At 46.8% G+C, this 17,914-nt stretch overlaps 1 protein-coding gene across 1 annotated transcript; it reads left to right on the forward strand.

Annotated features, from left to right (window-relative positions):
- Window positions 1–611: 611 nt before the first annotated feature.
- On the forward strand, window positions 612–17,727 carry MCRS1 (microspherule protein 1). The gene is made up of 14 exons (XM_079965550.1): window positions 612–757; window positions 3,127–3,256; window positions 6,767–6,905; window positions 7,154–7,312; window positions 8,162–8,271; window positions 9,085–9,193; window positions 10,375–10,513; window positions 10,608–10,683; window positions 12,222–12,250; window positions 12,929–13,021; window positions 13,757–13,839; window positions 15,112–15,199; window positions 16,528–16,655; window positions 17,243–17,727. Exons 2-14 carry the CDS (start codon window positions 3,147–3,149, stop codon window positions 17,327–17,329), a joined length of 1,350 nt encoding a protein of 449 aa, XP_079821676.1. The 5' UTR covers window positions 612–757; window positions 3,127–3,146; the 3' UTR covers window positions 17,330–17,727.
- Window positions 17,728–17,914: the final 187 nt, after the last annotated feature.

The following is a 17,914-nucleotide window of genomic DNA, read 5'->3' on the forward strand; positions in this document are numbered from 1 at the left end:
AGTCCAACATCCTGTGTCCCACAGCACCAATCAGGAACCGCCAAGCAGCACATGAAGGCAACCCTCTTCTCCTGCTGTTGCTCCTCAGGAACTGCCATTCACAATTCTAAACTGCCTCTAAACATGGAGGTTCTATTATTCATCATGCATAATAGCCGTTTATGAATTTGCCTAATCCCCTTTTAAAGCCATTCAGCCGTTTCATGTGGCAGTGAATTCCACAGGCTAGTAAGCACCTCTTTTCGTTTGTTCCAATCTATTGGGAATCAAAACCAACATGCCTAGCAGCCGGCATGCAAATAAATTAATTAAAAAATCAGTGATTTTTTTTTTTAAAAAAGATAAGGCAAGAGAAGAAGGGAAGTCATTGATATTTTAAGGATGTAAAAATGAGTAAATTGTAAAACAGAAAATATAAAAAGTGTCTGTATATATAAATATAAATATAAATATAAATATAATAATAATAATAATAATAATAATAATAATAATAATAATAATAATAATAATAATAATAATAAAGTTTTCGCGGCCCATTGCCATGGAAATGCGGTTTCCGCGGTTTAGGGGCACACCAACCGACTGCTGTGCCTTTAACAAAGATGGCCGTCTCGGCTTCGCTTGGGCTTCTCGATGACAAACCGGAAGTGGTTTCGTGGACTCCTTCCTTTTTCCCCCCGGAAGTGATTCAGCTTTCTTTCGCGTCTCCGAGATGGACGTCGGAGAGAGGCAGGAGCCGTCGTAACTTTCGGGAATGGTGAGGCATTGTCGGGGCAACCTTTTCTAAAACCTCGGAGGTGGACCACCGTTAAGCTGGGGAAACATTTGCCACAGTCGGTTGAGGGCGAAAACGGCAGGGCTGAGGGTGGAAAGCGCATGCGCGACAGCGGACGAGGAGGGAGGGTGGCAGCGCTGCGCAGGCGCGCGACGCCTGCGTTTCTCCCCTCGCTTCGGGTTCGAGCGAGATTCAGGGCGAAACCCCCGCAAGCCTGCGCAGATTGAGTAGCTTCTGCCCGCGCTTCCCCACCCCTCCCACCGATCGAAACCTGCGCTGCCATACGCCCGGAATTTCCCGGACGCACAACTCGGGAATCGCTCAGAAACGTCCAAGTTCTTCGAGATTTTGCAAAGCTCAACAACTTTTGTGTCTGGATTTTCACTTTTTGAAATATGGCAACCCTATAATGATTTGATTAACTGTCCATGCCCTTGAGTGGAGCTTTGAATTTTTGTCTCCCCGGCTCAAATTTGTCACACTAGCTGCTACACCACAGAATAAGAGTTGGAAGGGACCACACGGGTCATCTAGTCCAACCTCTTGCAATGCAGGAATCTTTTGCCCAATGTGGGACTTGAACCCACAACCCTGAGATTAAGAGCCCCGACTGAGCTGTCCCAGCTGTAAACAACACAACCCTTTTAAAACTCAAAAATATGGTTGCCATATTTCAAAAAGTGAAAATCCAGACGCAAAAGTTGTTGAGTGCTTTTTTTTTATGGAATTCTACAAAATCTACACTTCCGGCATGGGCTGCCATTTGTCTGGATTTTCCTGGAGATTTCAGTGATTTCCGCCTGGACACTGTTTCTGACAACCGTCTATGTCTGGGAAATTCCGGACGTATGGCAGCTCTATAAATGTTTGGGCATGCCATAAACTGGGTGGATGTGTAGCAACTACCAGCCACAGATAGACCCTTTTTGGGGGGCAAAGAGTGGGTGGTTGCTGTGCAGCTCCAGACGGCCTGGACTGAATCTAGTTCTCTGGTGCTAGTTCAGTTGCAGGAGCCCCCAGGCTCAGTTCCCAGTTAAAGGGGTCAGGCAGGGGATGATGTGAAAAGCCACATCGAAAAGAAAGTCCTGCTGGATCAGACCAAAGGCCTCCCTAGTCTCAGCCTCTGGTTTGCCCCAACGGCCAGCCTGTTTTTAGAATTCTAGAAGGTGGTGCTGGGAGACGACGGCTCAGCCCCACAGCCTTTGCTCTTAGCTATGTGGCTGCTGGATTTTGCAGTTGAAGCTTCCAAGTCGTCTTCAAGGGCAGACCCACATAGGTAAAGGTAAAGGGACCCCCGACCATTAGGTCCAGTCGTGACCGACTCTGGGGTTGCGGCGCTCATCTCGCTTTATTGGCCAACGGAGCCGGCGTACAGCTTCCGGATCATGTGGCCAGCATGACTAAGCCTCTTCTGGCGAACCAGAGCAGCGCACGGAAACGCCGTTTACCTTCCCGCCAGAGCAGTACCTATTTATCTCCTTGCACTTTGACGTGCTTTCAAACTGCTAGGTGGGCAGGAGCAGGGACCGAGCAATGGGAGCTCACCCCGTTGCGGGGATTCGAACCGCCGACCTTCTGATCGGCACGTCCTAGGCTCTGTGGTTTAACCCACAGCGCCACCCATGTCCCTTCAAAGACAGCCCCACGTAGAGCATGTTGAATAATCATCCTTTTGTGTATCCTGAATGTTCTAGCATTCAGCTTCCTTGGATGGCCCCAAATGTTAGTACTGTATTAACATTGTGACAATAGATTTGTGGAAGCCATTGCCATGGAAGTCGTTCTCTGTCTAATAAGAGTGGCTGAGGACATTTCCTTAGAAGCAAGTTTCTCGGATGGTACATTTCCAGGTAAATGTATTTAGGAATACAGTGGTACCTCGGGTTAAGAACTTAATTTGTTCTGGAGGTTCATTCTTAACCTGAAACTGTTCTTAACCTGAGGTACCACTTTAGCTAATGGGGCCTCCTGCTGCCACATTGCGATTTCTGTTCTCATCCTGAAGCAAAGTTCTTAACCCGAGGTACTATTTCTAGGTTAGCGGAGTCTGTAACCTAAAGCGTCTGTAGCCTGAAGCGTCTGTAACCCGAGGTACCACTGTACACAAACAAAGGGTTCTTGTGGAGCACAGCCAAACTCGGTTGATTTCTGAATGCCTGGGGCTGCTGAATTATGGATGAATCAATAGACAAATCTGTGAATGAGTGCTGGGGGCGGGGGGGGGGGGGGAGAGACCTTATTGCTTATCCTCTGCAGCATCCAGTATTCGCCACATGGTTAAAATTAGCCCAGCATGGTATTAAAACAGAGCAGTTGTGCAGCCAGTGATTTTGTTTCTTTTTCTGTCGCAGACGTGTTGTATTCCAGACTGATGGCGTCGGGCACAGCGAGCCGCTCTGAAGACGAAGAGTCTCTGGCAGGGCAAAAAAGGAGCTCCTCACAAGTGTCGGGTGCCATTCCAAAACGGCGCAGTTCTTCCAGGTACCCTCTGGGTTGGTTTGGGGAGGCAATATTGGGCAGTGGTTTTCAACCTTGGGGTGCCTTGAATGATATTCAGGGCAATATTGGCCTCTGTCCCTCCCTCTCCCTCTTTCCTTCCCTCCCTCCCTCTGATGCCCTCTTGTGTCTCTGCCTCCCAAAGGCTTGCACAGCTGTTTGTTGCAGCAGCCCTGGCTACTAGCTCCCTGGGCGAATGGTGCCTCTGGGACTGGCCAGGGGGTGCTGGTTGCCAGGAGCTGAGGTGGACTCAGAGTAAGCAAGCAAGGGAGCCCAGCCAGCCAGTCCTTGCTGTTGGGAATGGATGGACAAGTGGGAGCCTAGGCAAGGACCATGCTGGCCTCTCTTGCGCTTACAGTGTGCAATGCTTGCCTGGGAGCTGGGTGCCCAGCTCCAAAGGGGAGTCTTTCCACCATGCAGGACTGGCGGTGCCCGCTGCTGCAATTGCTGCCTCCAAATGTAAGGTGCTGGCCTCACATTCACCTTTGGCCAGTCTCCCTCAGGCCGCTAAGGCTGGTGGCATCCTCTTCCCAGGCCCGTGGGGCAGCGTGAGAAGGCACCTCTCTTTGGGGTGGAGTGGGTGGGTCAGAGATCAGGGACAGCAGCAGCAGCTACCCAGAGGACTTCCAAGGAGAGGGGAGAGGAGAGAAGAGAAGGCTGAGGGAACATTGCACAAGGGGGCATGTTTGAAAAAGGGTGAGAGGCTGCAGCTCTGCAGACAAGGGGTGACGTTACTGGGCTCCTGAGCCCCACAGGGGTGCCGCAGAAAGAATGTAGTTGGTCAAGGGAGCCATGGACTCAAAAAGGTTGAAAACCTCTGAGCTAGGGAAAAGGAGGACACCTGGTGCCTGAGCTTGGAGACTGGAGCAGCTGAGTAGAATAGAGATCATTGTGGGTTGGCTATGGTCCCCCCCCCCGAAATCCAGGTGCTAAAGGGTAGATAAATAGTCTGGCTCCTTTTTTGGCTAGGGGTATCTACTGTTCTGAAGATAACTGGGAAATTCACCTGTGGGGCCACAGCATAAAACCCTAAAAGCTCTTTTAATTAGGAGGAGGAACCCAAAACAATGTGACTACAATCCTCTTCACATACAACTCACATGAAGGGGCAACATGGCTCTAAAGGAGCTGTGCATTTTACCCTATTCCTTAAATTATGCAGCTTCTCCTGGCCCCGTATCTGTGGGTTGTTTTTTTAAACAGTTGTTTTTATTAAAGTATTTGCATAGTTAACAAGGGTACATACAACATCTTTGTTTTCAATTCATCGAGTCCTTTCTACAGGTCAGTTACATTTGGTGTGAGACTCTGCTGTTACAGACATTGTGGGGTTGCGGGGGTGAGAAAGAAGTGGGCATGATATTTTTCTTTCTTTTGCTTAGTGCATGTGCAGAGTCTTTTGTCTCGGCATTGTGAGAATAGGTTATTTTATCTGTTTGTTTGATTTTGTTGGCAGTGTGGGAGCTTGGAGAGCCTGTCGCATGATTGGGTGCATTTAGTTTCTTGCAGTGAGTTTTCTTTGTGACGGAGAGGGGCTGTTGCGTCAAGTTAGCTATATCAATTTGTATTCTATAGGGGGCGGGGCGCTATGTTGTTTTGTTGAGATGTGTATGTGATAAAGGGGGGAACATACTGGGCTGAAGCGATCCTCTTTTGCTGGTCCCCGTGCTAATTTCAGTTTGTTGGTTAGCTTTTCTAGTCTGGCCCCGTGTCTGTTGAGGGATGGCTTCTGAAGTGGAGAGCCTTTTCTTAGTCATGGACAGTTTAGAACCCTGACTTCCAAATCACACAGGGAGCTTCCACAGGTGGAAAAGGTTCTCTCCTCTACTCTGTAAATTATGCCTCAATATACGAGAAGCTAGGAGGAGCGGTGCTGCCTGCAGCCCCTTTGTATTCATCTTATTCGCAAAGGGCTCATATAAATACAGTCATACCTTGGCTTACAGACGCTTCAGGTTGTGTTTTTTCAGGTTATAGACCGCCGAAACCCGGAAGTACCGGAATGGGTTACTTCCGGGTTTTGGCAGTTGCGCATGCGAAGAAGTGCCAAATTGCAACCCACGCGTGTGTAGACGCGACACTGCGGGTTGCGAACGTGCATCCAGCACTGATCACGTTCGCAACCCGAGCGTCCACTGTAACTGCAAGTGTGGTCCTGGTGGGTTCAGAACCAAATATGCCCCATTCAGAGTTGTAACTTGGCACCTTATTCATTTCCCCTTATGGTCCAGGCTTTTACCATTTTTGTTTGATTTCTTACCTGCCCTACGCACAATACAATACAGTGGTACCTCGCAAGACGAATGCCTCGAAAGACGAAAAACTCGCAAAACGAAAGAGTTTTTCATTTTTTGAGTTGCTTCGCAAGAGGGATTTCCCTATGGGCTTGCTTCGCAAGACGGAAACGTCTTGCAAGTTTGTTTCCTTTGTCTTGCAAGTTTGTTTCCTTTTTCTTAAAACCGTGCATTCACTTCGAGGAGCAACTCATAGCGTGCGGTGTGGTAGCCTTTTTTGAGGTTTTTGAAGACTTTGGTGATTTTTGAAGCTTTTCCAAAGTCCGTGCTTCGCAAGACGAAAAAATCGCAAGACGAAAAAACTCGCGGAACGAATTAATTTCGTCTTGTGAGGCTCCACTGTATTAAAGTCATTTTAAAACAAATGCAGGCAACGGAATGGATTGCTCCCTGCTGCAAGGCCCATTTCCACCTGGCCTAGGGGCTGGGGCCCAGACTCACCTCAAACAGCTAAAAAAGGCTCCTGGGAGGCCAGAGGGACATTGCTGGAACAACTCTTGGCTAAAATGTTTTATAACAGTTTAAACGGTTCTAATTTTTGTTCCTCTGTTTTGTTTTTGTTGGGTTGGGGTTGGTTAAATGTTTACCTGGGGTTGATGGTTATTTTAATTTGGGTATAACTGTAAACTTTATTATTATTATTATTATTATTATTATTACTAGTATTCTACTACTACTACTACTATAATTAGTATTATTAGTTTTTACTGATTTACTGGTTTATGGTCTGTATAAGATATTCTGCTTTTTTATCTGAAGAAGTGTGCATGCACACGAAAGCTCATACCAAGAACTAACTTAGTTGGTCTTTAAGGTGCTACTGGAAGGAATTTTTTTATTTTGTTTTGACTATGGCAGACCAACACGGCTACCTATCTGTAACTGCTTTTTTATGTTTGATTAGGTTTTTATATATGCTGTAAGCCGCCCAGAGTGGGTGGGGAAATCCAGCCAGATGGGTGGGATATAAATGTTGTTGTTGCTGTTCTTCTTCTTCCTCTTCCTCTTCCCCTTCTTCACTGGTCTTGTAAACAAATTCCTTTAAGTGGGGAAACTCCCCAGTCATTCTGAATCCCTTTGTGGACTTCAGCCTTCAGGAAGTTCCATTGACAACCCATATTCATATTGTTTGTAGCAGTGCTGATGAGGCCATTGGTGGAGGAAACTTGCTGCAATATAATACAGAATTTCCTCATTCTAGGTTCATCAAGCGGAAGAAGTTTGATGATGAACTGGTAGAGAGTAGCCTTGCCAAATCATCCAGCCGGGCCAAGGGTCCCAGTGGGGTGGAGCCAGGGCGCTGCTCTGGCAGTGAACCCTCTTCCAGTGAGAAGAAGAAGGTGAGTTGGGTGACCTATACCTCCCTTGATAAGAGCCACCATAGCAGATCTGTGGCCATATTGTTCAAATTTAATGCTTTTGAAATCCTTGCAAACGTTTGCATCTCAGTGCTGTCCAGTGCTGTTGCGGGTGCACCTTAAGTAACCTTGTGATGCAATTTGTCAGCGGCCACAGCTCTCTGCTACATTTTGGCTTTGTTGTGTTGCTGTGCCTGTTGTAGTCTGTATGCCAACCTCTGCTTCCGCAGGTGTCCAAATCTGTCTCTGCACCTGTCACTCCAAGCCCAGCTCCAAACCCCAGCCTCACCAAGCGGATGAAGAAGAGCAAGCAGCCCTTGCAGGTCAACAAGGATTTGGGCCGCTGGAAACCCACTGATGATTTGTTGCTGATCAACGCTGTGCTTCAGGTAGTAGAACAGGGATAAGACATATAGATAGATGCAGATACAGGGATGCCAGGTGTTCTTAAAATCAAGATCCATAGTGGATCAGGAAGAGTATTTGAGTTCAAGAAACTCATAGTGACTGAAGTGAGGCTTCCAGGTAGTCTTCCATGTGCAGATGTTAATATCAAATGACATCTGTAATCCCCTGAGCCCATTCTCTGTTTCCATATTGGCCTGGGTATGTTCCTGGGGCCTTGCGTTCCCACATTTTCTGGTGAGCTGCTGCCAGGTTGTGTAGACCAGTAGTGAGCTAGATGGATCATATAAGGCAGCTTCATATATATTCTTGTGTGTCCTAATTCCATGCATTTTCCACATTGCTCAGTAATTACCGTATTTTTCACTCTATAGGATGCACTTTTCCCCCTCCAAAAATTAAGGAGAAATGTGTGTGAGTCCTATGGAGCGAATGCAGGCTCCTTGGCTTCAGCAATAGCAACGCAAAGCCTCCGAAGCGCAGAGGGAGTGCTCCTTCCATGCTCCGGAGGCTTTGCGTTGCTTTCGCTGAAGCCTGAAGCCTTTGGAACACAACGCGAGTTCCCGCTGCGCTCCGCAGGCTTCGGGTTCCTTTTGCTGAAGCCGGGAGAGCAAGACTCTCCCGGCTTCAGTAGAGAGGGAGAGCTGCGCAGCGATTTCAGGTTGCGCACTGTACTGGAACGGTTACTTCCGGGTTTCGGCGCATGTGCAGAAGCACCAAATCGCGACCCACGCATCACAGGTTGCGAACGTGCCTCCTGCACGGATCACGTTCACAACCCAAGCGCCCACTGTATTCCCAAGAGTAATTTCTCTTTCTCTTCCTCTCTGAAGACCAATGACTTGACCTCTGTGCACCTGGGAGTGAAGTTCAGCTGCCGTTTTAATCTGCGGGAGATCCAGGAGAGGTGGTACGCTCTGCTCTATGACCCTGTGATTTCCAAGTAAGTTTTCTCCTCCACATGGGGATTGATCTTATTAAAGGGGTGTCTTGTCTCCCAAGGACAAAGTGCATCTCTGAACCATCTCCATTTGAGGACTAGGACTAGATCAGCTTGTGATGGGAGGGAAGACAGTCCGTTATACTGGTGGAGGAACATGGTTTTCACCTAGCTCTGAAAGTTTTCATAAATGCTCTTACTTGCAAGCAAATTCTTTTGAAATGAACGGGACTTGCCTTTCAAGTTCATTTTCAGAATGGAAGACTCTGTGTATGGGCAAGGAAGTTCCTTTACTGTCCTTTCCTCTTCGTTCTTCAGCCCTACAGAGTAGGAGGAAGGATGCAATATTTTCGATTTAGTCCCCTTTAAAAATAAAATAAAGTCAGGCTTTTTTATGAGATGGCACTGAAAGATGGAATCTCAGCACTGTTTGTTTCCAAACAGCTGCTGAGGGCAGAGCTGGTTTCACTGGGAAGCGTTTGTTCCCTGCTTCCTCAGTGCCTGAATGTGAATTGCCCCTTTGGCATATCCAAACCTCACCTAAGAAGGCAATTTTGCTTGGGGTTAAGGCATTTATGAGGCTTGTTGGAAGTTTTAAGAGTGTTTACCCCTAAAAAAGTGGGTTTTAATTGCACAAATGAGACTCCCTATGGGTCCATCTTGGCATTTGTGAGGATAGAAAACCAACTACACACCCCTGTTTATGATTTCCTTTTCTTTTTTATATTCTATATTTTCTTGGGTGAATGCCACTGACTGCTGTTTGGTGTGGGGCGACTGATCCCTTTTTCTTCTCTTTTACCCTTCCTCCACCAGGCTGTCTTGCCAGGCCATGCGGCAGCTGCATCCGGAAGCCATAGCCTCTATGCAGAGTAAAGTGCTTTTCAGCAAAGCAGAGGAGCAGCTACTAAGCAAAGTGGGATCGGTAAGCATCAAGAACGGGCTGCTTAGCTGCAGCCCTGGTTACCTTAGAGCAGGGGTCAGCAAACTTTTTCAGCAGGAGGCCAGTCCACCGTCCCTCAGGCCTTGTGGGGGGCCGGACTATATGGGGGGGGAATGAACAAATTCCTATGCCCCACAAATAACCCAGAGATGCATTTTAAATAAAAGCACACATTCTAGTCATGTAAAAACAAGCTGATTCCCGCACTATCCGCAGGCCGGATTCAGAAGGCAATTGGGCCGGCTCCGGCCCCCGGGCCTTAGTTTGCCTACCCATGCCTTCAAGCAGCAGTTCTCAACTTGTGGGTCCCCAGATGTTGTTGGACTACAACTCCCACCATCCCTGAGCTCGGGCCTTGCTAGCTAGGGGTGATGGAAGTTGTAGTTCAACAACATCTGGGGACCCACAGGTTGAGAAAGGCTGCCTTAGAGGAAAGCAAGGCAGGATTCAGAGTAGCTCCTTTTCTCCCTGATGATTTTTGGTAGAGATTTGCTGTACCCTGTATAGCAAGTGGCTTGCTTGATATAACAGCCACCCAGGCATTTTCTCAAAGGGCATTCACTGGCTAAGCTGGAAGCCTGAACAGAAACATTCCACACAGCAACAATTTCTTGAAGGCCTCCCTTGTATAATTTTGAGATTATTGAATGGCTACACAAAGTTTATGGCCTGTAAATTTCATTCTCGTCTTTCTAGAAAACATAACAGTTCTCCCCCTCCCCTCTAATTTTTATTAGATTTTCTGTTTTACAATTTTAAAGTACTCATTTTTACATGCTTAACATATCAGTCACTTACTTTCTTCTCTTTCCATGGTTCATTTCACATATCATAGTTTTACAAAAACTATACCATTCAGTATTCAATTATTATATCTATCAAAACTTATTTACACTGTTGAATTTATCTTAATGCTGCCAGCATTTTCAGCTGTACACAGTTATTTCCCATATATTCAATAAACGTTTTCCAATCTTCTCTAAACATATGTCCTCTTGTTCTATATGTTAAGTCTGCAAGCTGCGCGTATTCTTGACAGTTGACTTTTAACTTGATGGGCTTAACTAGAGTTAAAATCTCTATTCGTGGAAAATAAATGTGAGAAGCAGCCTTTGGCGGAGGCTCCTTTCTTCCTGCTTGAGCCTCCTTTCTCTTATTCCTAGACCAGCCAACCCACCCTGGACACCTTCCAGGACCTCCTGCACAAGCACCCCGAGGTTTTCTACCCTTCCCGCACTGCCAAGGTCCTGCAGACGCATTGGCAACTCATGAAGCAGTACTACCTCTTGGATGATCAAACGGGTATGGCCAGCTAATCTGTTGCCAGGTAAAGTTTGGGACCTGCGGCTTGTGCCAGGATTCTGAACCGTCCTTTGCCCTCTCTGGTCTCTTCCAGTGCAGCCACTGCCCAAAGGGGACCAGGTGCTCAACTTCTCCGATGCCGAAGACATGATAGATGACAGCAAACTAAAGTAAGTGAAAGGGGTGTGGCTAAGGCCAGCTGCGTTCCCTCTCTTCATTAGAAACACTTCCATCAGTATTCCTGGCCTATGTTTGTCTGGCTTAGTGGCCGGAGAAACTTTGGTTTCAGCCTGGACATATGTTAGCCTAAGGGTTAGCTAAACTCACATCCAGTCCACACTTCAATAGGAATCTATCTTCATTTTTTTATTTATAATGTGAACGCAATTTGAATAGCGGCAGCTAGACTGGTGACTGGGAGCAGCCACTGAGACCATATAACACCGGTCCTGAAATACCTACACTGGCTCCCAGTACGTTTCTGAGCACAATTCAAAGTGTTGGTGCTGACCTTTAAAACCTTAAACGGCTTCGGCCCAGTATACCTGAAGGAGCATCTCCACTCCCATCGTTCAGCCTAGACTGGAGGTCCAGCTCCAAAGGCCTTCTGGCGGTTCCCTCACTGCAGGAAGTGAGGTTGCAGGGAATCAGGCAGAGGGCCTTCTCGGTAGTGGCACCCTCCCTGTGGAACGCCCTCATTTCAGATGTCAAGGAAATAAACAACTACCTGACTTTTAGAATCTGAATCTGAAGAAGTGTCCATGCAACTCAGAACAAACTTAGTTGGTCTCTAAGGTGCTACTGGACAATTTTTTAAAAATATATTTTGAATTTTAGAAGACATCTGAAGGCAGTCCTGTATCAGGAAGTTTTTAATGTGTGATGTTTTATTGTGTTTTTAATGTTCTGTTGGGAGCCGCCCAGAGTGGCTGGGGAAACCCAGCCAGATGGGCGGGGTATAAATTATTATTCTAGCAAACAACTTGTTAATGCAGATGATCAGTTGGAGGGGGTTGGATCTGCCTGAGATTAAATTGCCGGCCCTTGAGGCTGCAACACAAAGTGACCAAGAAGAAGGCCAGAGAGAGGGGGTTTTCCCCTAAATGAGTTGGTCTAAACCGGACTAGGTAGATGTTCAATGTGGGAGCAATTAGTTGATGCATTCTAACTGATCCTAAGGCTTGATCAGAACAACACTGGGAAAACCAAAGCATGTCTAAATAGGGAGACTAGGGGGCAGTATAACATATAACATGGTGCCCAGTTGGCACGCATCATCCTTAAACCTTAAAATCCAAGACAAGTCGCTGCTGCTGTCATTGTCCAGATGAGGACACAGTATGACTTAATGCCTGAGGCCACCCATTTGAGAGAGCAGATGTGGGGCTTTTCAGACCTAGGGTGAAACTAGTTAATGAGTGGAGTCCATGGTGAGTTTTGTTTCTCCTCAGTTTTCATCCAGCAGTCTGGCTCCTGTGCTGCAGTTTTGAGCATTACTGTGCTTCTCTCAACATGAACATGGTAGAGCCCTAATCCAGCGAACACAAGCTAGTGTTTTTGAGAAAATATATATATTATCTGTGGCCCAGGCACTGGAGTTGTGATCAGTTACCAATTCAAGATGTAACATCTCCCTCTCCCTCTCCCTCTCCCTCTCCCTCTCCCTCTCCCTCTCCCTCTCCCTCTCCCTCCCTCCTCTCTTCTTTAGGGATGTCCGAGACGAGGTGTTGGAGCATGGTGAGTTGGGTGCTGTTTGTTGCAAGAAGTGGAGCAAAAATAACACTCTTCAAATGACTCTGTCTCCATAAAACTCTGTGTGATTCTGGCTGGTGTATCCCTGTGAGCCAGTTCTTGGGCGAAACTGAAAAAAGACTCTGATCTGTAAAATCGGAATCACTTATAATATGTGTTAGAATCCTGATTGGGCAGCTATGGGCAGGTAGCAGGACTGAGCCTCACGTATTCTATATGTAAGGAAACCGCCCCTTTATTGTGGAGGCCAGCACTCTCAACATGGATTGGGAATGAATGCTTGCAGAGAGAGGAGCTAAGCTTTCTCCTCGCCCCGCCTCCTCAGTCTTGCCTTAATGGTCGCAGGCTGGATCTACACTCGTGGTTTATAATGGTAAAAAACGCGTTAAAAGCACCAGAGGGCGCTGCAGTGCAGCGAGCCGCCAGCAAAGGGAAATTGCATTAAGCGTTATAGAATGTTAAATCTGAAAACATTTAGAAGAACAATGTAGGTCCAACCCTAGACAGAAGCAAGCTTTACCTGCAGTGGAATAATTTATCCAGCCCCAAGACCACTTCTCTTTCTTTTTCTCTCTCCTGGTTTTTCATGATTATTTATTTAAAATTACTTTCGTTTTTCTTTCAAAAATCTGTTCCTCATGCTTGCGGCCTTTCTCCTCGCAGAACTGACAGTGGCAGACCGGAGACAGAAGCGTGAAATCCGGCAACTGGAGCAAGAGCTCCACAAGTGGCAGGTGCTGGTGGACAGCATAACAGGTGAGAGAAGAGCCACACCATGTCTCTTCTCGTGGGTGAGAAACCCCATCTCCTAGTGTTGCGGCACCTGTTCCCCCGGGACTTCCAGCTAATACTAGGCAAGCGTGTTTGTTTATTGCTTTTGACGTCAGCTAAGAGCAGCTTCGTGGAGGCTTCCCTATCCAGACAACGTAATGTTATTATGTGCATTTGTTTTTGTTAAAAGCTTTTTTGCCTCCATTTTCATAGTTTTATTTATATACTGCTTTATTCTAATAAACCTCAACACAGTTTACAATTTTGTATTCAATAATAATAATAATAATAATAATAATAATATTGTCTACTGTTTTTAAAGTCTGCTGTTACTGCTATTTTTGAGCGAATACTTCATAGAGGTTGATTTTTTTATTCAGTAATATATAAATTTTCATTGAATAAGCATGGAACGCCCTCCCATCAGATGTCAAGGAAATAAACTTCTGTCTGACTTTTAGAAGATGTCTGAAAGCAGCCCTGTACAAGGGAGAGTTTTTTAGTGTTTGATATTTCATATTTTGTTGTAAGCTGTCCAGAGTGGCTGGCAAATAAACAACAACAATAACTACTATTACTATTAAATAAAGGGCTCCTTTGGTGAGAGCAACTAAGTGAGAGTCCTGGAGACACAACCCAGCTTTCCTTGCCCAGCATGCTTCGGTTACCACGGCCTTCCAGTGGCCATGTCTGTCTAATCCTTCCTTTTCTTTCTCCCAGGAATGAGTTCCCCTGATTTTGATAACCAAACATTGGCTGTGCTGCGTGGAAGAATGGTGCGTTATCTCATGCGCTCCCGGGAGGTGAGTCCAGTCTGTCGTTTGGCTGCTTAGATTGAGACAGTGCAGAGCTTTTTCAAGGTAGGATTGCATCAGAGAGAGCAAGATGCATATAGTTCTGTCAATAATGGAGCCAACAGTAACAGAACAGAACATTGGTGTCTGGCACTAATTTTAAAACGTGGGTGGGTGGGTGGGTGGCACTGTGGTCTAAACCACTGAGCCTCTTGGGCTTGCCGATCGGAAGGTTGGGGGTTCGAATCCCTGCAACGGAGTGAGCTACTGTTGCTGTTAGTTTCTGTTTTGCTACTGAGCAGCTGCTTGGAGTCACAGAAAGGTGGAGGATGGTAGCAGAGGATGGTTTCGATACATCAACCTCTGCTGTCCCAGCTCCTGCCACCCTAGCAGTTTGAAAGCTTGCCAGCACAAGTAGATAAATAGGTACCGCTGTGGTGGGAAGGTAAATGGTGTTTCTGTGCGCTCTGGTTTGTGTCATGGTTTTACGTTGCGCCAGAAGCAGTTTAGTCATGCTGGCCACATGACCTGGAAAGCTGTCTGTGGACAAACGCTGGCTCTCTCGGCCTGAAAATGAGATGAGCGCTGCAACCCCATAGTCGCCTTTGACTGGACTTAACCGTCCAGGGGTCCTTTACCTTTTACCAATATATATAAATTTGTAGCCTCTACATAATTCCCAAGTATATTTCTAAGCCAAAAATAATAGTTGTAGGGGTGTTTGTGTGTGTATTTACATTCAAGAGTTGGAGAACTCCTTTTCAAAAGTAAGAAGTATCTTCGGTATGATTCTGCTTCTAAGGTCTCTATTTTCCTCTTCTGCTATGGTGCAACTTTATCTGTAATGTGGAATCTGGAATCTGCCTCCCAAGAGATTGCAGGCTTCTGCTAACAGCAGCTTCAATATCCATGTCAGAATGCAATGCTCAAATTCAGCCGGTTGAAGCCAAATAAGAAAACGCAGTGAGCCAGATTCACTTAATGAGTCATGCCAGCAGAAGCCCACACAGGAACTTCGGCTAGCGCAATGGGGCTTCCACTGCTCACCCCTAAATTGGTTCTGAGGGGGTCAGGAGAACCCCCAAAACAGCACGCAAAGGGAGGAGAGAGGGGGTTGTTCTGTTTGGCAAGGAAGGTAAAATGCTTGAGCTAATGGAACGATTGCCATAGCCATGTCGATTTGGCTAATTAATTTTGATGGCTGTGGATTGCAATTTCCTCTGAGCAAAATGCTGGTCCCCTTGACACACAATGAATGCTTCTGTTCGTTTCCTCTTCCAGATCACACTTGGCAGAGCCACCAAAGACAATCAGATTGATGTGGATCTAGCGCTCGAGGGGCCAGCCTGGAAAATATCCCGCAAGCAAGGTACTTGAGATTGGGCTACTGCCTTTGAGTTGCTCGGGGAGAAGGGCTTTGTAGGACAAGGGGTGTGAAATTGTGGTAGGATGGAGAAGGAAGGCAGCCCTTTGAATGCCTGCATAGGGCTGAGAAGTTACGCCTCCGTGTTTAATTTCTCTCCATGGTTCCTGATGTGAATGCCATGTGATATCAAGGGGCCTTTGGGTGTTTTGCTGTGTCAGAAATTGCAGGCGAGGCAGTTGCTGTTCCTTGCCCTAAATCAGGAATTGGTAACTGAAGGCCACATGAGGACTTCCAAGACATTAGATGGAAATCTGTGGACTTTTTAACTATACCTGAAGGAGCGTCTCCACCCACATCGTTCAGCCTGGACACTGAGGTCTAGCACTGAGGGCCTTCTGGCGGTTCCCTCACTGCGAGATGTGAGGTTGCAGGGAACCAGGCAGAGGGCCTTCTCAGTGGTGGCACCCAACCTGTGGAATGCCCTCCCATCAGATGTCAAGGAAGTAAACAACTATAGTCATACCTTGGGCTACAGGCGCTTCAGGTTGTGCATTTTCGGGTTGCGCACCGCACCGAACCCAGAAGTACCGGAACGGGTTACTTCCGAGTTTTGGCGCTCACGCATGCGCAGGACCACCAAATCGCAACCCGCGTGTGTGCAGACGCGGCGCTGCGGGTTGTGAACACTGCGGGTTGTGAATGTGCCTCCTGCACAGATCACGTTCACAACCCAAGTGTCCATTGTATCCGACTTATAGAAGGCATCTGAAGGCATCCCTGTTTAGGGAAGTTTTTTATGTTTGATGTTTTATTGTGTTTTTAATATTCTGTTGGGAGCTACCCAGAGTGGCTGGGGAAACCCAGCCAGATGGGTGGGGTATAAATAATAAATTATTATTCTAGCAAACAACTTGTAAATGCAGATGATCAGGTAGAAGGGGGTTGGATCTGCCTGAGATTAAATTGCTGGCCCTTGAGGCTGCAACACAAAGTGACTAATAATAATAAAAATTAATAATAATAATAATAATAATAATAATAATAATAATAATGGTGTTTAAAAAGGCCCAATTAGGAAAGTCCAAATTCAGTGACATTTCCCAGTTTGCACATTTTAAAATAGCCTTGGAAAAATTGACCTGAGCTGCTCACTTTTGAGAGCCAAAATTTCCAATAAGGATATTGCAGATTCAGGGTCTCTAACCTGCTACAAAACACACAGTTTCAATTACCCTTGACTTACGAGGCATTCTCTGCAAGCAGTTGTGGCCGATTTCCTTCCTTCTGCTTGGAAAGTCTAACTTCTCATCTCTCCATGGGCGCACACACAGGTGTCATCAAACTGAAGAACAATGGCGACTTTTTCCTGGCAAATGAAGGCCGGCGGCCCATTTATGTGGATGGGCGCCCAGTGCTTTGTGGCAGCAAATGGAAGCTCAGCAACAACTCAGTCGTGGAGGTGAGCTGTTGGAGGTGGGCAGGGCGGAGGGCTGTGCTGCTTTGTGGTGATAGGTTTCACAGTCTTCTTGGTTGATGGTTCCATAACAAGATGATGCCAGTATCCAGACCAGCTGAGCCCAGCCCTAAATCCATGGGATGCTAGACTCCTTTGCCTGCATCCAGCTGTTGTGAATTTTGATTCCGCACAGAACCAGCAAACATAATAAAATAAAAAGTGCTGGGGTGTAGTTTCTTCAGCTGCTGTCAGCCAAGAGCCTGGTCTGGAAGGTAGACCACTTCCTTGAGGTTGGTTTATTACCTGTCCAGAGAGCCTCCAGTTTGGGAAGACATCGTTTCTTGCAGCAGCCAATTTGGCCTCTCAGTGAGGTGGGCTAGGCTATAAAACACAGCTTTCCAAAGTGTGTGTTGTGGCACATCAGCGTGTCGGCTGCTAGAAAAACTGAATTACTTGGGCCATGAAATGATGCTCGTCTATCACCAACACGACAAGTTTTGAAAGCTCTGCTGTAAAAGATGCAGCGCTTTCACTTCTTCCCTTCCACCCCGCACCGCACCCAGACTGACAGCCCTTCTCTTTCCCCCTAGATCGCAAGCTTGCGCTTTGTCTTCCTCATCAACCAAGACCTGATTGCACTTATTAAGGCAGAGGCTGCCAAAATTGCCCAGCCCTGAGGCTTGGATCAAACCCAAGGCTCTATTGGACCTGTGTGTGGCTGCCCACCCCCCGCCCTGGACTCCTTTTGCCTGCAGGGACCACCATGCTTAATGATGAAGATGCAGCTTCATGGAGCCGGCCCTCCCTTAGGCTAGGACTGAAACTTCCTGGGGGCCTTTTCCTTTGCGGCTGAGGAGGAGGACGAGCTCTGCGGATCTATGTAAAAGAAAGGTATGAGCCAGGCCTTAAACCAGCACCTTGTTTGGGTGTTCTTGGCTGTGTGGGGCATTTGCTGGCGAGGGTTGTGCGGCTGTTGCGCTCGATACTCTTTGGGACGGAGTGACGAAAACCACCATGGAGGATTAAGGGCCGTGGAGTAAGTGTCAAACGAGCTAATAAATAGTTGCAAATCTCACTACTCTGTGTTGTGCTGGTGGCCTGCTTCTTTGTACACAACCATCTTTTCAGCTCTCGCCAAACAGATTCTCAAATTTGGGGCGGAGGGAGGAACATGTTTTTGAAGCAGTCATGCAATGATTGAGGTCTGTCAGTTGATACTATGGTCTCTTTACATTATTCTGCAGCAGTAGTGATGATTAATG

This window comes from Podarcis cretensis (genome assembly GCF_951804945.1).
Source record: "Podarcis cretensis genome assembly, chromosome: 2".
Classification (NCBI taxonomy): Eukaryota; Metazoa; Chordata; class Lepidosauria; order Squamata; family Lacertidae; genus Podarcis; species Podarcis cretensis.

Bases quoted from the DNA above. Each gene is read 5' to 3' on its own strand.
- MCRS1 (XM_079965550.1), top strand. From the start codon at position 3,147: ATGGCGTCGGGCACAGCGAGCCGCTCTGAAGACGAAGAGTCTCTGGCA. The intron at 7,313-8,161 runs GTAGTAGAACAG...TCCTCTCTGAAG, and splicing joins TGATCAACGCTGTGCTTCAG to ACCAATGACTTGACCTCTGT. The intron at 15,200-16,527 runs GTACTTGAGATT...GCGCACACACAG, and splicing joins GAAAATATCCCGCAAGCAAG to GTGTCATCAAACTGAAGAAC.